Source organism: Eschrichtius robustus, chromosome 7, assembly GCF_028021215.1.
Source record: "Eschrichtius robustus isolate mEscRob2 chromosome 7, mEscRob2.pri, whole genome shotgun sequence".
Taxonomy (NCBI): domain Eukaryota; kingdom Metazoa; phylum Chordata; class Mammalia; order Artiodactyla; family Eschrichtiidae; genus Eschrichtius; species Eschrichtius robustus.
In genome coordinates, this window is record NC_090830.1 from 114,087,754 (window position 1) to 114,110,504 (window position 22,751).

At 42.8% G+C, this 22,751-nt stretch overlaps 1 protein-coding gene across 3 annotated transcripts in view; it reads right to left on the bottom strand.

Moving 5' to 3' along the window:
* Nucleotides 1-1,828: 1,828 nt before the first annotated feature.
* The window catches only part of STN1 (STN1 subunit of CST complex), a 36,042-nt gene continuing 15,119 nt past the window's right edge, over nt 1,829-22,751 (bottom strand). For 2 of the 3 annotated variants that reach the window (XM_068548505.1, XM_068548506.1), the window contains exons 5-10: nt 20,177-20,335; nt 19,325-19,448; nt 18,025-18,199; nt 13,140-13,262; nt 10,660-10,732; nt 1,829-2,599 (exon numbers count right to left, since the gene is read on the bottom strand). In XM_068548505.1, the coding sequence (XP_068404606.1) occupies nt 2,442-2,599; nt 10,660-10,732; nt 13,140-13,262; nt 18,025-18,199; nt 19,325-19,448; nt 20,177-20,335 (812 nt within the window). In that variant the 3' untranslated portion in view covers nt 1,829-2,441. The remainder of the gene's footprint in view (nt 2,600-10,659; nt 10,733-13,139; nt 13,263-18,024; nt 18,200-19,324; nt 19,449-20,176; nt 20,336-22,751) is intronic. The other variant, XM_068548507.1, reaches the window with a different exon arrangement.

A 22,751-nucleotide genomic window follows, 5' to 3' on the forward strand; every position in this document is an offset into this window, starting at 1 on the left:
GTTATCCAGGTGAAGAACATTCCAGGCAGAGGAAACAGCAAGTCCAAAGGCCCTGAGTCAGGAATGTCCCTGGTGTGTGTGAGGAACAGCAGGGCCTGAGAAGCTGAGCAGAGGCGAAGGGGAAATGGCAGGAGGGGAGGCCCTGCAGAGCAGAGCCCTGGTGACACTGTGCTGCCTCAGGTGCCGGAAGCAGAGGACGGCAGAGTCTGAGTCAAGCTGTGCTGACAGTGAACTGAAGAGGGGCCAGGGGAGCAGGGAGGGCAGTAGGAGGCCCCACAACACTCCAGGTGGTGGCGGTGGAGGAGGGAGATGCTGCCGCCATCGTCCGCAGGTCGGATGTGGGACGTGAGAGAAAGGAGTCCACGGGTTTGGCCTGAGCAGCTTGAAAAATGGAGCTGCCTTTTCCTGAATCAGGGAAAACTTCAGAAGCAGCACATGTGGGGTCAGGGGTGGTTGGGGGCCTGGCTTTGGGCATCTTATGTTTGTCCTGTCTGTTGGGCACCTAAGTGGAACTTTCAGCAGAAGGCTGGGTGTAGGTCAGAAGTTCGCAGAGGTCCGAACTGGATGTAAACTGGGGAGTTTGTCAGCGTACAGATGATCTGAGACTGGCTGAGATCCCCATGGGAGCCAGCTAAACAGAAAAGAGGCCTGGGACCAAACCCTAGGAGTGGAGCGGTCAACTGTACGTACGTGTAGACACACTACATTTATACAGGTGGATATGCAGAAACACGCTGTCTGTTTAGATATATACATACACACACAGGTAGTTTCAGATCAGTGATGTAATATACACAGATCTCAATTTTCTTCCCACTAAATCTACTGGCAATCCTGTCTGCTCCATTAAATTCATGGCTGCATAGTATTTCATAGTGTGCATTACCAAACTTAATTTTCCTCCATAGATAAATATTTTTCCCAATTACAGAATTTTAAATTACACAGCAATGGGCATCATGTGCATTCATCCTCTCCCACCTACGTGATCACCTCCTCGGGATAAACCCTAGAAGTGGCGTGGCTGTGGGCAAGGATGTGCCCTTTTTATGTTCTGATGCAAGACTCCTTCCCGGCAGCTCCAGTCATCTGAGATGTGTTCAATATGGATCAGCTGCCGACCTTACGGAAGAACTACTGGGATGTCATTCCAGGTAAACTCTGTTCTACAGGGACCCTTCTCAACACGGGGCAGCTTTCTGGGTAATCGCTGTTAGCAACCAGGCACAGAGGTTTAGGTCAAGTCAGAAAAGTCCAAGACAGGAAGCAACCTGTCGGTACTGGCTTTTGGTCTGACACGTGGAGCTACAGCCGATCTCTAAGTGCAAAGCCACTCCATTTCCACACAGCGCAGAACAACGTGCCAGGCCTGCAGGCTCTCCAGCAGAGCCACTAAAAGCTTATTACATCAAGTGCAAATGCAGCAGCCAAAGGCAGATGTGCCTTTTGTGAAATGACTGTAATTAATGCCAAATCTTTCTCCGAACTTTCTTTTCGCTGGCTGGATTTGTCATCGTCCTGTAAGAACAAGCCTATTACATACCTCAGATTTTTTCCCTTTACCTTGTCATTCCGAGCAAAAGCATGACCCATCACCTGTCTGGGCAAATACCGAGTGTCTGGATGGTGTCAGGACGTCCTGCACGTTCAATGGTAACCTTGACAATAACATCTACCACTGCCAAGTAATTGGTCAGCAGCCTCTGCCAAGAACTTCAGGGTATTAAGGGACAATGGATTTAGTCACAGTGTCCTCAAGCACAGGGAAATGTACTGAAACACCTTTTGATTCAGAAGGAAAATAAGGAAAACGACAAATACAGAGCCATGCCTTGGATCCTGTTTATTCCCATCGATGTGTTGGTCTGTAGACAGAATTCAACCCAAGACTCCGGACCCATCACTAGTGTTTGACCCACAGAAACTGTAGGTCAGCGACACTCATCCAGGGAGGACGAGTCCTCTACACCAGGTTCTTAACCATCAAGATACACCAAGAAAGTACCTGATAGTCTGTGAAGTTTTAAAAAGTGTCTGAACTGGTGATCTGTATGCTCTTCAGCTCCCGCAGTACAAGCGCCTTTTCCACGGGATGCCCCTTTACCGCAACAGAGCCTCCAACCAGTTCAGCTGTCAACACTGTTTCTTCCTCTTCTGCTCTGTGAGTGATGCTTGGTCCAGCCAGGAGGCCAATGAGGAGGGTTTTCTTGTATGTCATGGCTGAGATAAGTCTTTTATCCCAGGATACAGCAGGCAGAAGGCAGCCTCCAGAATTCATGCCAAATTCCATTCTTCAAATTACCATATTTCATAGTTTATTATGAGATAATTGTCACCAGACCTATAAGCCTCAGCACGATGTTAAGATCAGAGCCCGGGAGTGAACGCCACCTGTTTTCTCCTCCTACCCCGCTCCACTCGTGCTGCCTGCCGGCCTCTCCTCAGAACGCAGTGTAGTAGTTCTCTGTGGTGCTGACGATGTCACTCTGGTCCTCCAAGAGCTCCAGCACCTGCCGCAGCACAGTTTCACTCAGGCCTGGGCTGAGGCTCAGGTGAGCACATGCCAGGATGTGCAGGAAGTGGCAGCCCTTCTCCACGTCTGCAGGAAAAAGGGAGTTGGCTAAGCTTGGACACACCTCTCAGACCCTCCTCTCTCTCTCCTGTCCTCTCCTCTAAATGGAAGTCCTTCTTCATATTTCCTGGATCAGAACCTGCAGCTTAATAAGAGCCCCAGATAATTCTTATGCACATTAAAGCAGGAGACGCACTGGCCTAGCTTATCAGTGAGAACGAACCAAAACACTGGTTCTCAGGTCTGTGCCATGGACCACTGCTCGGGGATGCAGGCCTTCAACTTTCCAGGATTCCCAATCAATAATTTTATACTCACAACCCAGTGGGGATTTAGTGCTTGATAGGCTTTTTTCTCTAATGAAGCTACACGTACGAGCGCATGCATTCAGTTCTAACCCCCTAGCTTCCCAGGCGGGAGCCCTCTTGTGGCTGACAGCAGAGCCCTCTTGTGGCTGACAGCAGAGCCGGCTTGCAGCAGCCTCCATATTCCTTCTGTAAATCCTGGACGGTGGGACTGCGGTGGTGACCTTTGGCCTGTTCTCACTCCTCTCTGCCTAGGCTTCCAAAAAGTCTGCCTGTGACGGCTGTATTCTAGGAACCTCTCACCCTCTATCCAAAACAAATGAGACCATTCGTAGCAGTTCAGGACGAGTGACCGCTCTCCTAGTTGAAATCAATGATTTGGAGTAGTGGTATTCACATTGACGTTAGGACCATTAGAGGATCATGAAATCAATTTAGTGGGTTGTGGTTAGCATTCTTTTCTTACCAAACAGACTAGAGTATGAGATTACAAAATGTATTGCATTTTAGGTACGATAAATATTGAGAAACTTTATATTCAACTATATATGTATATGTATAGTTGAAATAAAATTTATAATAAAATTACATAATTTACTAGGTGACGATGTAAAATTTATTTGTAACATCGAGTCAAAGACAAACCTCATTCCTGGAAACAAACCCTCCTCAGTTTCCACCAAAGCCCCATTGACAGGGCCAGGCCTCTCACCGCCATATCCCCAGCATCTGGCCCACTAGTGCTCTGCACAGTCACTGAATGTTGTTTTCAGATGATAAAATGCTTTAGGCTCCAGGAAAGTCCTCAAAGAGGGGTTGTGGTGATGGGCAAAGCATGGTTGGGATTCTGTGCACCTTTGTGGCTTTGGGCAAGTCACTGCATCTTTAAGCCTCAGTTTTCTGACCCATGGGGAGTGGGGCTGGGGGGCACCTCTGAGGTCCTTCCCAGCGCTAAGAATAAGGGTCAGGGATGCTCACAGGCAGTGGTCCTGGGCTAACAAAAACTTGCAAATTCTGACCTCTGGTGGTTGTCAGCTCATTATTCCACCCGACTGGGTTACTGTTGGGAAACTCGCCACCTCCCCTGGTCTCCACATTTCCAGGCTATTTCTTCAACATTCATTCGATCAAGATTTCCTGAACACCTACTACATGTGCAGCGCTGAGCAAGGAGGAGCAAGTACAGAGTGCAAACAGAGAGCTGACTCTGGAGTCCAAAGGACCCGAATAAAAATGCTGGCTCTATGACTGGGGCAAAGTGGTCCAGGTCTCTCAGTCCGCGTCCTCATCTGTTAAATGGGAAGAAAAGCACCCACTTCACTCGTGGTTGTGTGGGTGAAAGGAGACCCACGGTGTGGGCTTCTTCCATGGAGAATTACTATGATTCTATCGTCATATCCATAACCTAAGAAGATGCACATAACCTCGTCCCTGCTCTGAAGAAGCTTTGACTCTTCCTGAGAGGAACGGTTGATGACGGAGGGTGAAAGACTCCAACCAAACTGGGCTTGCACACGGCAGAGAGGAAGCACTGGGAATTTCCGCACTGCTCGGCTTGTGATCTTAGTTCTTTTAAGACCTGGGTGCTCAGGCTCAGGGCTCAAGGTGACTTACAGGCGTATGTGGTCAGCAATGCTGACTGCCCCAAAGGCCTTAAACTACTTCTTCACAAAGGCCATTCTGCCGTCCGAGGGCTGTCTGGTAAGGCTGTTCACAAAGTGACCTTCCATTCACGTGGGGAGAAGGACTGGTGTTAGTTCTTTAAAAGTTTGGAATTCACCAGTGAAGCCATCAGGTCCAAGGCTTTTCTTTGTTGGGAGATTTTTGATTATTGATTCAATCTCCTTACTATGTATCTATTCAGATTTTCTATTTCTTCAGGATTTAGTCTTGGTAGGTTTTGTGTTTCTAGGAATTTCCACTTCACCTGGTTATCCAATTTGTTGGCGTACAATTGTTTACAGTACTTTGTTATAATCCTTTTTATTTCTGTAGGATCAGTACTAATGTCCTCATTTTCATTTCTGATTTTAGTAACTGGAGTTTTCTCTCTTTTTTCTTAGTCTACCTAGCTAAATGTTTGGCAATTTTAGGGATCTTTTCAAAGAACCAACTTCTGGTTTCAATGATTTTCTCTATTGTTTTTCTATTCTCTATTTCATTTATTTGTGCTCTAATCTTTATTATTTCCTTCCTTCTGCTAGCTTTGAGTTACTTTCTTCTTCTTTTTCTAGTTCCTTAAATTGTAAAGTTATGTAAGTGTTCTTAGCTATAAAGTTCCCCTTCATACAAAGCTCTTCTGTGTCTTAGAAGGTTTGGTACTTTGTGCTTTTGTTTTCATTCATCTCTAAGTATTTTCTAATTTCCCATATGATTTCTTCTTTAGTCTACTGGTGAACAGTGTGTTAACTCCCACAAATTTGTTAATTTTTCAGTTTTACTTCTGTTATTGACTTTTAACTTCAGAAGATGCTGGTCAGAGAAGATACTTTGTATGATATCTACCTTTTAAAATCTATTGAGACTTAATTAGTGGTCTATCCTGGAAAAGGTCCCATGTACAAGTTGTATGCTGTATGTATGCTGTTGTCAGGTAGTCTTCTGTGTGCGTCTGTTAGAGCTAGCTGATTTATTGTGTTATTTAAGTCCTCTATTTCCTTATCTTCTGTCTAGTTGTTTTATCCATTATTGACAGTGGGATACTGAAATCTCCAACTATTATCATAGAACCATTTACTTCTTTCAATTCCATCAGTTTTTGCTTCATATATTTTGACGGTCTGTCATTAGGTACAAAATGTTTAAAATTACTATGTCTTCTGGCTGTACTGAACCTTTTATTAATATATAATGTCCTTCTTTGTCTCCTGCAACATTTTTCTTTTTAATTAACTAATTTATTTATTGGCTGTGTTGGGTCTTCGTTGCTGTGCGCAGGCTTTCTCTAGTTGCGGTGAGCGGGGGCTACTCTTGGTTGCGGTGCGCGGGCTTCTCATTGTCATGGCTTCTCTTGTTGCGGAGCATGGGCTCTAGCCGCGTGGGCTTCAGTAGTTGTGGCACGTGGGCTCAGTAGTTGTGGCTTGCAGGCTCAGTAGTTGTGGCTTGCGGGCTCTAGAGCGCAGGCTCAGTAGTTGTGGCGCACGGGCTTAGTTGCTCCACGGCATGTGGGATCTTCCCGGACCAGGGATCGAACCCATGTCCCCTGCATTGGCAGGCAGATTCTTAACCACTGCGCCACCAAGGAAGCCCTCTTGCAACATTTTTGATTTAAAGTTTATTTTGTCTGATATTAGTATAACTGCCCCTGTTCTCTTTTGGTTACTATTTGCATGGGATATATTTTTCTGTCCTTTCACTTTCAACCTTCCTGTGCTTTTGGATCTAAAGTGAGTTTCTTGTAGTTGGCATATAGTTGGAGTTCTCGGGTTTTTTTTTTCAATCCATTCTGCCAATCTCTGTCTTTTGATTGGAGAGTTCAATCCATTTACATTTAACCTAATTACTGATAAGAGGGACTTACCTCTGTCGTTTTGCTATTTGTTTTCTATATGCCTTATAGCTTTTGGTCCCTGAATTCCTGCATTACTGTCTTCTTTTATGTTTAGTTGAGTTTTTTAATAGTGAAATGTTTAAATTTTCCTTTTGTGTATATTCTAGAGCTATTTTTTTCGTGGTTACCACAGGGATTACATTTAGCATCCTATAGTTATAACACTCTAATTTGAATTTATTCTAGTTTAACTTCAATAATATATAAAACCTCTGTTCCTTCTCCTTTGCAGCTCTGTCCCCACCCCTTTCAGTTGTTGATATCACAAAACCACAACTTTATACACTGTGCCCAAGAACACAGACTAATAATTCTTTTAAATGTATTAGGCTCCTAAGATTCTTGGTTTACAGGTTTTTTTTTCTTTTAGCATTTTGAATATATCAGCCTACTGCCTTCCAGCCTCCAAAGTTTCAGATAAGAAATCTGATCATCTTACTGATGTGACAAGTTGTTTTTCTCTTGTAGCTTTCAAGATTCTTTCTTTGTTTTTGACTCTCAAAAATTTGATTATAATGTGTCTTGGTGTGGTCTCTTTGAGTTCATCTTAATTGGAGTTCACTGAGCTTCTTGGATGTTTATATTCATGTCCTTCATCCTATTAGGGACGTTTTCAGCCATTATTTCTTCAAATATTTTCTCTGCCCCTTTCTCTCTTCTTCTGGGACTCCCACAATGCATATGTTGGTCCATTTGATGATGTCCCACAGGTTCTTTAGGTTCTGTTCACTTTTCTTCAGATTCTTCCTGCTCAAATCTGCCTTTGAATCACTGGTAAACTTTTCACTTCAGTTACTGTACTTTTCAGAATTTCTTTTTGGTTTCTTTTTAGTTTTTGTATCTCTTTATTGATATTTTCTATTTTGTTCACCCATCATTTTCTTGAGCATCTTTAAGACAACTGTTTCAAAGTCTTTGGGTAATAAATCTGCCATCAGGTCTTTTTCAGGGACAGCTTCTGTTGTTTTTTTTTCCTTTGAATGGGCCATAGTTTCCTGTCTCTTTGAATGTCTTTCGTTTTTAGTTGAAAACTGGACATTTGAATCTAATAATGCGGTAACTCTGGAGATTAGATTCTTCACCTTCTGTGGTGTTTGCTGCTTTTTGTTATTGTTTTTATTTTTTTTTTGGTTGTTGTAGGCTGTCTCTGTGCCAAGGAGCAGCCTGAGATGGAAACCTAAGGTCTTCTCAGGTCTATTTCTGAGCCTGTGCCTTTCCCTGGGCATGTGTGGTTGCTTTCTAATTTTCCCCATATATGCAGTTGCTTTTGAATGTTCTAGACTTTCTTTTCTGGCTCCAAAAGGGGTAAAAAAGAGAAATGAAGGGGTTTTAAAAAAAAAAGAGTGCCAGTCTTTTAAATCCCCTGGAGGTCACTTCAGCTGTTGGGTGAGGAGCTTACAACAATGGGAGGAGGTACAACAATGGCCACCCACCTCTCTGCCTGTACCTCTGTGATCAGAAGCAGCAATTGGTGATCAGAGCACAAATCCCTGATACATGGAGGACTGGGTCCTTTTTGCACCCGCTAGCTCCCACAAGCTCTGTACAAGCTGCTCCAGAAACACATGCACAGCCTCCTGCCATGTAGCTGGGGATAGGGGATGAGTAGCTGCTACTAAGATCTGAAAATTGACTGAAATTAACCCCAATTTATTGTCCAAACCTTCCTCTGGAAGTTGCTAGCCTTGATAGACTCCAGAGTTCCAAAACAGCTACATCAGACAGATGCAATTGTTGTCTAAGTGGAGGGAAGGATTCTTGGTGTTCTTACTCTGCCATATTCCTAAGAGTTTCATAAAACACCAATTTATTTCATCCTCATAACAACCCATGACGTAGGTACAATTATTATCCCTGCTTTGCGTGTAAAGAAACTGAGGCACAGACTTGCTCAAGGCCACACAGCTACAAAGTGGCAGAGCTTGGATTTAAACCCAAGCAAGGTGGCTCCAGAGCCCAGCTCTTCACAACTATGCCATACGGCCCATCTTCAGACAAACCCTGTATCAGTGCTTTAGGGACCTAAAACTGGCCCATGTTTATAATCCTTTCATTATTGTAGGTTTACCCTCTGCTGAAATATTCATAAGTGACTAAAGGTTTTAAGTTCTCCTATGAATCATCCTGCCAAGGAAAACTCAATGCTATGTTTCGTACTGAAAGGTTAGAAACAAACTAAAGGTTCAGTAGGAGTAATTAAATAAATGGTCGAATATCTATCAATACATATAGTGGAATACTGTGCAGCCATTAAAAAGACAGGTACTTTTACACATACTGTTGCTGAATGACCGCCAGAAGCCAATGTTAGATTTAAAATACAAGGTATAAAACACTGAGTATTGTATGCTAAGCTTTACTTATGTTTTTTAGAAAGGATAAACTATACAAACATGTTTATAAGTGCATATAACATCTCTAGAAGGATATGCCAGAAACTAGTAACATCCACTGCCTTTGGAAAGGGGAACAGAGCCTGGGGCTCAGTGTTGGGAGGGAGTCTCACTTTTTCTGTGTGTGTTTTTGTACTTTTTGACTTTTTACCCTGTGCATACATTACTCACAATAATTTTTTAATGTCATAGGTATTTCTTATGAAAAGGGGTGGTTGCAACAGACTCTGACAATTCCTACAAGGCATGTTTACTGGTATTCTCAGTTACTCATGCTCCAGAATTTGTCTCCTGGGAGTTTACTAGTTCCAGGGAATTGGCTTATGTTTTTTAGAGGCTCCCATTTACAGACTGAGTAGCAGAGCCTGTCCACCTTGACACACACACTCACCAAAGCAGGAGCTGGCCTGTGGATTAGAAGTGGATATAAAACCTGCCACTTTATAGACCCTCAGGTCACCAAGGCTGTTTGGTTCTCCTAAGAAATGAAGTGTGAATTGCTTTCATTTGCTTCAGCAGGCCCTAGGATTACTTTAATCCACCCTGTTCCTAATACACATCAAAATAAGAATCTAGCCAGATGGCGTGGGACCAGCATGAGGGCAGGAATGTCACCTGGGGACCAGCCTCTCCTCTCATCCCTTCTTGGTTGAAGAATGCCACATTTCACAGCTCTAAAAAGCTCCTTAAATTGTGGACAGGTGGTTTTTCCCCCAACTAAAGGATATTTATCCTTCTTGTTCTGAATGAAGTGAACAGTAGTTAGAAACCTTGCATTAAAATAATAGATTGCTTTCAGTTTATTTTAAGAGCTGTTGCCACACCACTCTGGGAGGTGACTTCATGGGTCCTTAAAAGCTAAGTAGGGCTGCATACCACAAACACCAGGGCTGGAGATCTGGTCCAGCTCCACCTGCTGACTCAGCCTGGAACAGGTCCAGGCCCCAGGGACATATGGGCTTTAAGGACTCGAGGTGGACCTCCCAGGAGAGAAAGAAAGCAGAATGAGGAGGCCTATGCTCATTAACAAGCCTTTCCACTTTTCTTCTGGTGTCATTTGTTGACATATGCCAACATTTGTTAATAGCACATGTTTGCAAAAGGTAGACTTTGAAAAGTCACCTTTACACAGGATTTAAACATAGGACTAATGCTTTCTTCTCTTTCTATAACTATTATGAAAATGGTAATGTCTGTTGTCAGATTATCTACAATTTGAGTTTCTAACCACTAGGGGCTGACCTAACTCCACTAAAACCAACTATTTTCTCAACCATTTCTTTTGCAAATTATCAGGTTTCAAGATGACTGAATTACACTGTTCACAAACTGTAATGTCTAGAACCATTCCTCCCAACCTTGAAGGGCTTGATGTTAGAAGAGAGGAAAATGTCAGGTTTCGGTTCAGAGACAAGAAGGAAGAGTAGAACAAGAAATAACACAAATTACAGAGGACACAAAACCAGAAGGATGTTAAAAAGTCCTAGCCTAACAGCTTACCTTGCTGTATCAGAATCACCTGAGGAGCTCACCTGTCTAGCCCCCATCCCAGCCCCTAGTGAATCAGAATCCCTAGGGGTGGGACCTGAGTGTTGTATGTTCAAAAAAGCTCCAAGGTTGACTCTTACGTGTGGCCCATGTCAGAACAACTGTGCAAGGCTAATGCTCACTTTAGAAAGGAGGAGTCTTGAGGCTCAGAGAGGGCAGGTATCTTGACCAGTCATGCTTCCAAGTTGTTACTGGGAAAGGCCCCAGGCTTCCTGACTCTCCATCTAGTGCTCTCCAGGAGGGAACAGCCCCCTCCAGGGCACCGAGACACATGTACATTACACCACTTACGATTTGGTTTCTGGCAGTCTTCTTGAATGATCTGGTGGATCTTTCTGTGCAATTCTTTGTCTTCTCTGGTTACCTAAATAGGAAAAACAGTTCGGAAAGAAACGTTAAGTAAAACAGAGGTTGTGTCATCCAGACTCCCAAATTAGTCTTTAGGATAGTTTCTAAAGATTTCATAACAATCCTCATCCCTACACCAACAATAAGTGTCGTTTTTGATACCTGGCTAGTTGTCAAACCAGTTCTGTCCCTAAGTAGCTCACTGCTCTGAAGTCCACCCACAGGCATATTCCCTCGGGAGGTGGTTTACTGGGGCCATGATAGAAAGAAAAGCTGGAATCCCTTGCTTTCAAGGAGCAACTTTCTTCTTAAATATTCATAACACATTCATAAAATTTCTCTTATTCATTATATTCTTGAGGGAGGCACAAGTGATCAAACCCGAGGACTCTTTCCTCTTGTTTCTTCTTTTCTGTCTTGGGTTTCACATTCCTTCACCCAACCATAGGGAAAAAAACAAAGGAAATAAAACTGTAAGGCAAAGCTAGCAAGAGAGTAAATCTAGCTTATAAATGGAAACACTGTCAGTTCTCAAAGGCAAACATAACCAAGGTTCCTTTCTCAGCCAGCTCTGGTAAGAGGGAAGCAGCCATCAAATGGGTTTCACCTTCATGTTCAATAGTAAATCTAAAATCAAAGAGAAAGAAAGGAAAAAAGAGGAAGAAAGGAAGGGGAGAAAAGGAAGAACGGAAGGAGAAAAAAAAAAAGTACGCAAACAAACACATATGTCAGGAATGCTCCTTGGACTGACGGACTTGGAACGAGCAGATTTAAGAATGGGGATTCTGATAAGGACCCTTCTCTGGACTTACAGGGTGTTGGGAAGATTAAGTAAGGTGATGTGGGAGAGCTGCTGAAAGCTGGAAAGCACTATACAGAGAGAAGATAACTATGTCCCGGAGGCAATGCCCTCAGGAAAACAGAAACCTAGGAGCCAGGGTTGAGGTAGAGGGGGGAGTGAAGTCAGAGAAGGGGGGTGGCTCTGCTGAGGAAAACAGAACTATTAGAGCTGGATCACCCCATTCCAGCTCAGACTGATTCACAGGAGGAAGTGCCCCAGCCCTGCCACACCTCATCCCTGGACTGCTGCCCACGGTCTGCTGTTCCTCAGGAAGAGCGGCTTCCTAATGACCCAGGAGGCCATGCAGAGCCTCCCGGGGGGAGGGATGTGAGGGTGTGGGTGGGGGTGGGAGGGTGTTATGGTGAGTTGCCCAGCATGAGCTTCTCCAACCCCACAAGAAGCAACCAACTCCCACCAGGCCTGCCCATCCTGGGGGGGGGGGGGCGCTGCCCACACCCTTATACGGAATGGAATACCCTTTTCAGACGTTATTTAAATAGTATTTAAAACATATCTTAATTTTTTTAAATGTTCTAAAATGGGGAATCACTAGAGTTAATCAACATCAAGAAAATGTCCTGTTAAGGAAAGCTTCCCCTCAGGAATCATGCCTGTAAAGAATGAGGCTTCTGGGATCTCTCAGAGTTCTGATCTGTCTTCAGGAGAATCGCTCGCAGCTGAAGCTACATCTATGCTACTAAAGCGGACATCAATATCGATAACAACATCAGCATCAGCTTGGTTCCTCCAATATTAAAGGTAGGCAGTGAGAGGTGAACTTTTAACTCAAAGTATGAGGTAGGCAAGCACTTGTACCCCTGGTGGGGATGTTAACTGGTACCACCTTTGGAGGAGGCAATCAAAAGCTTAAAGGTACATGCCCTTTACTCCAGCAATTCCTCTTTTAAGAGTCAATCTTACGGAAATACGTAAGTCCACAAAAAAACAGACACAGCAACACTATATGTGAGGACAAGAGTTGGAAACAATATAAATGTCCATCAGAGATAAGTGGTTAAACAATTTATGGCAAGTTCCCACAATATGGAAAACCATGCAGGTGTCAAAAAGAATGAGATAGATTTATAAGGACTAATATGGAAAGATGACTGTGATGTGCTATTTTGGTATCCCAAAAAGTTGCTGAGCACTATTTAGAGCAGTGGTTCTCAACTGTGCCAGGGGACACTTGGCAATGTCTGGAGACGTTTAGGTTGCCATAATTGGGGGTGCTGCTACCGGCATCTAGTAGGTGAAGGCCAAGGATGTGCCAAACATCCTACAATGCAAAGGACAACACCCCACAACACAGAATCATCTGGCTCAAACAGTGCTGAAGTTGAGAAATCCTGATTTAGAGGATGATCACATTTTTTTGGTAACAGGAGCATATATTTATATGTGTGCAGAAGGCTGTACTGTTAAAAGCGGTATCTTGAGGAAAGATAAGGGCCAACTTTCACTCCTTACTTTATGTACCTCATAATGATTGATTTTTAAAAAACAGTAAATAAACAATCCTAAGTAATAAATATATTTGCAATTGAAGCTAAGAAAAAAAATTAAGTTGCAGGTCTCTTACATAGAATAGGTTATCAAAACCACCATCTTTCTGGAAAACAAGTCCTTTTTCCTGCAGCAGCTTTATAGCATTCCTAAATATACTATGAATTGCCTTGGAAGTGGTGTCATTCTTAAAATCCACCTGTAGGAAGAAAAAAAGGAAAAAAAAAAAAAAAGAAGAAAAGAAATAAGTCCCATCTTACAGCACTTGAGGGCAACTCCCTAGACCAACTGGTTATAAATTCACCCAACAGGCTTTTTATCTGCTGAGTCAAAAAGATTCAGGTATGCACGGGCCTAGCAGGATGGTATTTAAGGAGGATTGGGAAGTTTGCTCTGGCAGAATCACACTCGATAACTGTTCCACACCTTGCTTATGATTTTTTGTTTGTTTAATTCATTTAACTCAATGATATAAAATGGAAATATCAAAATGACAATCTTTGATTTATTTTTTATACAGAGCCAAAAATTCTATACCTACTGGCTCACTTTTTTCATTAAAATTGTGGCCATATATACAACTTCTTCCTACGGACATCAAAGAGTTTTACACACATTGAAATAATAAGTTGGGGATTCCAGCACATAGAGAGTATTAAATAGACTCCTTATTTTAAATGGAGGGCAGTAGAGACAAACAGCTGTGCAGAGATCTGTCAAAGGGGAGGGTCCATGGGCTGAAGGTGGACAGGGCCCTAGGGGAAGCAAGAACACCATGAGGAAGGACCCTCTGCTGCTGTCAGTTTGCTCTCTCCTCAAATTCAGTATCCCTTCCCTTCTCTAAGAGTCAAGTTTGCCTAGAGAGGTTACCAGGTCATCCTACTTCTTATTTCAAGGAGGCCAGGTTTTCAGCTATGTCCTACCATGGTTAACTAGACTGTGTGCTTCTTGAGTTGGGGACTCAGCTCGGCCACCTGTTCCCTGACATATAGTGGGTGACGGAGAAAATATGTGTGCAATCAGGGGAAATACCCCATATAGGTAGGCGGTATCCTTCTAATTATTCCATTAGGGATTTTCAGTTCATTCCTAAAACAAAGGAAGTGGTAAGTAATAATTGTCCTTCAAGGTACAGATCCATTTATAATGTGACAGAAATATATCAAGATCAGAGTGCCAAAGAAATGTGGCAAAGCTTCGAAAAGAGTGTTTGAAGGCACAGTCCTACTCCTCTAATGGAAGGCCCTTATGGAGGCTGTCTGGGGCAGCACCCACAGATGCTGAAACAGAGAGCGGGCCTGGGATTTGCTGATGACATTCCCACAAAGTGACAGGGAGAGGAAAGGAACTCCCAAATGGCCTCAAGTATTGACAATTCCATCCCAAAAGAAACCTTCGCTTTCTAGAAGAGGCCTCCCAGACAGGCGCTGTTTGAATCTAACAGATTGGTGATGTTTCACAAATGTGCTCTCCTGAGCTGAACAGGAGAGACTGACATTCTTAATTAATAGCCTAGGTTTTTCCTCAACAGAACAGGCCTGGAGAACCTGGCCAGTAGAACAGGAGGGCCTGAGAGTTGACAAGCACTCGAGGTTATGACAGCACCCATTCTCTGAAGGGAGAATAAGTTGAGAAATATTTGATGACTCCCACGGGCAGAAAAGCAAGCTGTCTGTGTGTGTGTAGAATAAACACCTCACCCAGCGATCCTCAGCCACATATCTTTTTATTCAGGGGGGCTTGAGGCAAAGCTGTTTTTAATTTCATACGTGAGTGCTCTCACTTAGGAAAAGAACGCCCTACCCAACACAGGCTCCCCTACATGACTTTATAACTACTTCATCTTCATAATTCTAAGGAGATTCGTCTTCTCTGGTCAATTTAATATAAGGATCCTAAGGGGCGGGTTTACTATGTCTCTTACCAATATAGAAATAAATTGGAAACTGACTAGAAATGTTGTTGCACGATTATTCCTGTCATTAAAAATGACTCTCGGTTATCCTCAGACCATACAGAAAGCCCGGTTCCTCCTCCCAGATTTCAGTCAGATCAAGCAGCAGGAAGACAGGGTGTGAGGCCTGGGAGAGTAAAAGCAGTTTCAGCTGTGAACAAGGAGGACTCGGCCGAAAAGGCTCTCTGTAAGTATAAACAGTATGTGAAGCTTCCTTTCCAAAAACATTTGCCTCAGCTGACCTCAGGACATAATTCCCTGCTGGTTATAAGGACCCAGTCTCAAGGACAAAGCCTCCAATCGTCCCTCTAGCTAGCAGCTTTTCCTGGCCTGACATGTGTGTCTTTCTTGTCTTTTTCTAAAGAGCAACGGCAGACTCATCCCATTCAGGAAACCGAAACTGTTCAGAAACAAAAACAGTGACCGGCTGAACAGGCTGAGCCTTAGCGGGCCTCTCCTTGGGGCAGGTCAGGAACTGGGTGGATCTCTGCAATATATATATAGTCTTCATTCCCAAACAAACTCAGCATTTATCGAGCTGTCAAAGAAACAATGGTTTTGCAAGGTTTGCTTATCATGTTCCTGGATTTGCTAAAAAGGGCCACCATGGAAAAAAAGAAAGGGGGAAGACATTCAAACCCATTCTCCCCAGCCTCTAAGCTAAGACACCATCACAATGATTTTTTTTGTTAAGCTTTCATCTGTATGACTACAGAAAGTGGCAAAGGATCTAAGGTGACACCATCATTGTAAAGCATCCTGGGTCTCCCAGGCTCTATTAAACAGAATTCAACTTAATGACACTGACCTCCCCAACCAGAGCCATGTGAGGGAATAATTCATAACTGATGGAAAAGTAGTTTCCAAAGACAAAACAGATATACTGCCATATTCATTTCTTTTTAAACATATAGCACCGGGCAGACACAAATTTCTGCTCTAAGCATTCTCAAAAAGATATCACACCAAAAGTCCTCCCTGGAATGTTCTGAATGGAGGGGCCTTTTAGTCCTCAATTCTCCCTACTTAATTATCGCAGAAGAGCTGGCTCACAGGAAGAATGTGGTCTTTGCTAAGCTTCAAAGTTTCCTTCTAAACATGCCAAGAGAGTGGTCAGAAGTCCTGGGAGGCCAAGTTGGCATTGAGCCTCCTCTAAATGATTAAATGGGAAGAAGGTCAGTCCTGCTGTCAGTGGACAGCTGGGGAGCTACAACTGGGCAGAAGCAACGGTGGCACAGAACAAAGCGGCCAGTCCTGACCCTCCCCACCTCGGTGTTTCCTGAAACAACATCCCTCATCTCCATGTATGAAATTGCGGGTCACTGCGCACACAGCCTGGTGACAGGAAGAGATAATCAAGTTCACGAACGAAACTGAGAAGCAGTGGTCATGCTTAGGAGGTCGGGACAGGGACCTGGAATCTGTTCCACCAGAATCACAAAGAATAATCATGTTACCTCACAAGGGTACTCATGGCAGCCCTGGTGGTAATGGCAAAAGACTAGAAAACATCTCAACAGTCCAGGAATGGAGAGACCCCTTAAGGAAATTATGATACACACAGTAAAAGATGATTATAGAGTGGCAAATATGTAAGTATGGCTAGGAAAGGACCTATAAGACATGCTGTCCCATGAAAACCTAGGTAGATATAGTGTTTAGTATGATACCATTTGTGTAAAAAAGGGGATACAACTACTTCTAGTTTATATATGCAGATTATCTCCAGAAGGATACTCATGAGACTAGTAATGGTGCTCGACTCTGTAGAAAGGGGAGGAGGAAGGAGGATGGGAAGGAAACTTAAAAACTAGACAGTTTCCTGGACTATTCGAATTTTTATTTTTTATTTATCTATTTTTGTTTTCTCATTTTGTTTTTTGGCTGTGCCGCGCAGCTTGCAGGATCTTAGTTCCCCGAAAGCAGTGAAAGCACCGAGTTCTAACCACTGGACCACCAGGGAACTCCCGGACTATTTGAATTTTTAAAACCATTCATCCCTTCAATCAACAAATAATTGTGGAGAGCATACTTTATGCCAACCCTGTTCTAGGCCCTGTTCTAGAGAGCAAAGAATGAGACAGACAAAGCCTCTGCTCTTAGAGAACTTAAATTCTGGCGGGGGGGGGGGGGGGGGGCGGGGGGGGTTGGGGAATAGGCACACAAACAAATAAATACCAGTGCTATCACGAAATGTGGAAACAGAGTGATAACACAGTGAGGAAGCTGGTGGCTATCAGAGCAGAAGGTCAGGGAGGGCAAGAAGGTGACATTCAAGCAGAGATCATTCCCAGTGGAATAAATGAAATAAATAAATACGAGTCGTGTTACAGCAACAAAAAAACTAAGGAATTGCAATGAAAAGGAAAGCCTAAAACCAAAGTCTCAGATAATTCTTCATTCCAAGCAAATAAGTAAACACCAAACAACTTAAGTTCACCTCTAACACTATGGGTGTTAAAAAATGAGGACACCTCTTTCTAGGATGAATAAAAAATTACTTGAGTATTCCCTGCAATTTTTACTTATAAACCAGACTGAATACAACTTGATCTTTATTCAAACTCCTAAGACACGATAGATCAACCTTATTCTGGAGAAGACAGAACAAGTCATTAAAAACCTTGGTTCGAGTTCAAGAATCATCTTGCTGATCAAAAAATAATCTTGGAAGGATAATTTTAGCTCTTCTCATCTATTTCCCCCTCAGTTGGTTCCTGCTGACATTAAATACCCATCTCAGTGAGTACTAAGTGCTATGAACCTTAGACTATTTTTTTTTCTACCCGAAGATTAAGCTTTATGAGATTAAGGAGGGGAAAAGGGCATGTCCATTCTCCTTTCAAATTCTCAGTGGTCAGTGACTTTTCCAGAATAGAATCAACATAACCTCTACACCCCGGGTACACCCTGTGAGTCTCAATGCCACAGTCATGTCCACCCACACACTCCAGCTGCAGATTTGGGGCAGGGGCCTCGAATTCTCACATGGGTATGCCGCACTTACTCGCCCGGAGCAGGCGCTGTGAATCACAGGCTGGTTGGCCAGGGACAGCAGGGACTCCACCGTTTCCAACTCCTGCTGGTAAAAGGTTTGCACTCTGTTCTCCACAAGGAATTCTTTGACTTTTTCACTCAGCAGATACGTGAGACTGTCAAGGTCCAGGGCGCCTGGATTGCTGCTGGGGGAAAGTTTTAACAAGCCCTGCAGAAAACTATTACTTTTGTTCCTTTTGGACGCATGTAAAACTGCAACAGCTAGCAAGTGCAATACTATACTGATGCAGGTTTTTGACATAAGGAGCAATTCCCCCAGTGAACACTGTGTGGTTGTTTAAAAGGATGAGGCAGAACTACAGGAACTGATTTTCGTGATAGATTTAGAAAAAAGTCAAGCTGCAGAATAGTATGTAAGGGACGGTGCCATTTTTGTAAGGAAGCAAATGACAACCCACAAAATACGTGGGTGGATATTCATGCTTGTGTATGCAACCAAAGAAAAACGTCTAACAGGATACACACATCAACCTCTGCACAGTGGTAACCTCTGGGGAATGGTACTGAGGCGGAAAACAGGAAAATGGAGAACTTCCACTTTTTACTTTATACAGGTCTACAGTTTGGGGTTTTTTTAATATAATTTTTTGGAAATTATAAATATAAATATTGAATATGTTTAAAAAATGAAAGGGTACATGGTGAAGAGTCTCCTTTCTATCCTCCTTCCAGTCTCCCTCCCACCCCACCCCACCCCCCCCCCAGCAGCCACTATGATTATTTCTGTCTCCTCTGAGTTATTTGAGGCATATAGTAACAAATATACATATATTCTTATTCCTCCTGTTTATTTTTCCATCCCTGAAAGAGAATAAAATCATCCCTGGTTGAGAGCGACTGGTATTGTTTCTTTGATTATGATGTGCCTTGGTGCAGTTTTCTTCAGGTTTCTTGCCTTGGGGTTCATTGAGCTTCTTGGATCTGTGAGTTTACAGTTCTCATCAAACTTGGAAAATTTTCATCCATGATTTCTTCAAATATTTTTTCTCTGCTCCCCCCTCCACTCCTTCAGAGACTCCAATTACACATATATCTTCCTTACCAAACCTTAGAACACCTGCACTATTAACATCTTCACTTTACAGGTGAGGACACTGAGGCATCCAGAGGGGGACAGCCTTGCCCGGAGCCCCACAGTGGGTGAGTGGACGGTTCAGGATTTGGACCCAGGCCCACCCCAGGATCTGGGATCCCACTGGTTGGCCTCATTGCTGTGGTCGCATCCTCGGCAGTCTTAGTCCAGAACTTACCTCAGTGTCTCTTCTTTTTCTAGGGCTGGGCTGCGGAAAGGCTGGTCATAAACTTTCCTGTAGATGGTGGGCAGCTCAAGCATCCTTGCGATTTGAATGTTGCACACTGGATCATCCACTTTATCTAACAAGCCACAGGGGAAAACATGCCACAGAAATTACACTGAGATTAGTTCATTCCCATGTCCAGATTGCTGCCAGGACAACAGCAAACGGAGCACTTGGTGGGTCTCCTTCTTCATGGATGCCCAGGATCACAGTCTAAACGCACTGAATGGTTCCCAGTCATCCTGCGAGAGGGGATGCGATACCCTAAGTGACACAGGCATGGCCAGAGTAGACCAGGGCTAGGGAAAGCGCATGAGTGTATTCACTGATCTGGTACAATGGTGGACAACTGGGCTCTCCTTGAGATTTCCAAGTGCAAACCAGCCAGAGCGGTGCAAAGGCCACCACTCAGATGATAGAGAACTGTCACACTTTTGATTAGCTGTTTTCTTTCAAAGTTAATGGACTCAATGGTGTTCAAGAAATTTCCATCATTTTGAAGACTATGAACACTCTTCCCTAAATGGATTCACACTCAGAGACTCTACTATGTTGTCCAAATATTGAATAAAATTTGTCAGCCATATACAATAAATCACTTGTTTTCCTTCCCAATTTATTTATAGTTACTTCTCTTCAAAATAAAATTAAGAAATGCTACTTTTCTAAAGAAAGCATGTTGTTCCTTCATTAGAGTTAAATCTTTTTATTTGAACTTTTTAGAAGTTCGACTTTTCGCTAAATGAGTTTACTGGACACACGCACAGAATAACAACCAATTTGGCAGAGATATCTTGTGCTTACAATAAGCAGTGGCACGAAGTTCTCGCTCTCCTCTGTACATGCGGATGTGACCTCTGATCCGGATAATGTCCCCAATTTCTACCTTTGTTCTCTGCGCAATGGTCTCTTGTAGCTTCTTAAGCTGTGAGGTTAAGCTCAGCTCTCTTGCACTTGGAGCAGCTGTAGTTGTTGGGGCCAGAAGGAAGGAGAGAAATGCGTAACACAATCACTCCACCACATTTGGGAGAGAGTCTGCGGTAAGACAGACATCAGACATTTATTTATTCTACTTCTGATTGGTTGCTCTACTGTAGGAAATCTGCGTAATCTTTCGAAATCCTCTACTGGATAAAAGGCATAAGGCTTGACAACCCAGTGGGTGAGTTCCAATGTCTTCTCTCCTACCCCTGCATTGCCTGTGCAAAGGGCTCTACGCCTGCCTGAGCCGAATTCTGTGTGAGTTCAGCCGGGTTTGGTGGCAATAGCTCTAAACAACCCTTTAAAGTGTCCTTGCTGGGAGATAGAGGCCTGGCCAGAGGGGAAAGGTGCCCAAGAGTCTCCATTTGTGGTTGTTTATGGGGAAGGCAAATTGGCCAGAGGTTGATTTTCCACCAAGGTGCTCAACACCCTAATCTCTCTCACTCTTCTTTGTTGAGTAGCTAGGCTAACCTTCTCTTTCTCTCTCTCTCTCTGTTCTAAGGACTTTATAACCTATCAGTGCATCTAATCCTCACAACCACTCTTATTTATTATTAGCCCCATTTTTCAGATGAGGAAACTGAGTCACAGAGAGGTCAAGCAACCTGCCCACAGTAAAACAACTAGTTAGCAACAAAGCTGGAGTTCAAACCCTGGCAGTCTCTGACTCCAGAGCCTTCCTGCTTATCCTTTATTCTCTGCTGCCTGCCCCATGAGTATACTTATATTTTCCATGGTTATAGCTCATGTGTGTAAACAATTTTGTGTTGTTTTTCTGTCTAGCATCACTTCAAATACACATACGTATCCACAGAATCTATACAACTCAGCATTTTAAATAACAAAATAGCATTCTGTCATGTTCATATGCCACAGTTTGTTTAGCTAGTCTCGTTAAATATTTCTTCCTTCTTTCATAATTTTTTATTTTGGCTTTTATCACTAGCACTGTATGGGGCTGAGAGGTCAGCACTTGGGTAATGGGAGTCAGACAGACCTGGCTTGAATGTCAGGTCACTTCTTATTAGCTGTGTGACCTTGGGCAGACTGCTTAACCTCGCTGTGCCTGTTTCCTCAGTTATGATGCGGATTTAACAGTCCCCTCACGTATGGAGCTGTTGTGTATGATCTTAGTTAACCCTTACATCATGAGCTTAGTGCAACGCCAGATCTATAGGAAACATTCAGTAAATGTCAGCTACTTGTGAAAATGAACAATTAAGCCCTCAAGACAAAAATTTTGTTTTCTTTGGGGTCTTTCATTGGGGATTACTGGATAGAAAAGTACAAACAGGTTTAGAGTTCCTTACATATTATCAGAATGTTTGCCAAAAAACCCCAATCAAACCATTCTCTTTTTACAAGGTGTCACCAGCAATGTGTGTAGGCTTGCAGCTCCTATACTGGCTTCAGTCATTTGGATTTTTAACACCTTAAAAAATACATAATGATTCTATAATGTTTTATTTTTGCTTTTAAATTGCCAGAGAGACCATGTGTTTTTATATAAGATGATCTGCTCTCTGCATTTCTTTATGTATAAGCCCTTCATCTCTTTTGAACACTTTATGTTCATTTCTGAAAAAAATGCAGGGAAGCTTTATCAGTTATGCTTATTACATCCACTCTCCCCATTCCACTGCTTTCTTTTTTATGTTTATTTGATTTCATTTTAATACATAAACGTTTGAAAAAAATGTTTAGTTTATCCCTCTTGTCACTAATGATAGCTTTCATTTCTTTAACAGCTTAACATATAAGAGCTTAACATAGATACCCCCATATTTATTGTGATAAATATACAACTCTATCTTCTTTGGGTTATTTTATGTAAGTTGCAAGACAGTGATCACAGTTACCTCCTTTTTAATATTGTTATTTACTTGAGCCAACAACATTTGTTAAATGCTTACTTATTTTCTGCCGTTGTATTATTTCTGCTTTGTCATATACTAGGGTTCCTATAATGGAATGAATAATGGTCTATTGATCAAATTTTGTGCTTCTTAATCTAATACAACTTAGATAACCATGGCTCTGTAATGTGCAAAGGCATTATTACTTTTAACACACTGACTATAGTAAGGGAAACAGCAACCTAAGGAGCTCGGAGAACTTTGCATAGACCAGTGACCAATAGCTTGGAATCTAGACACAATCAGCATTAATGTTACTCAACTTACTGGGTTTCTTCAGAAAATACCCAAGTATTACTTTTTAAAAGGTTATTCTGTCTGGGTTCCTATTCCTAAGTCCTCTTCCATTTAGGCTGAATTTTAAAAGTATTTATAAATTTCACTGCCATGATTCAGACACTAGGTGATAATAAATGCTTCGTATAGCACTGCTGAAATGATCAGACTGAGGGCTGGTCTGAGAAAAAGAGGCTCAGCTTTCA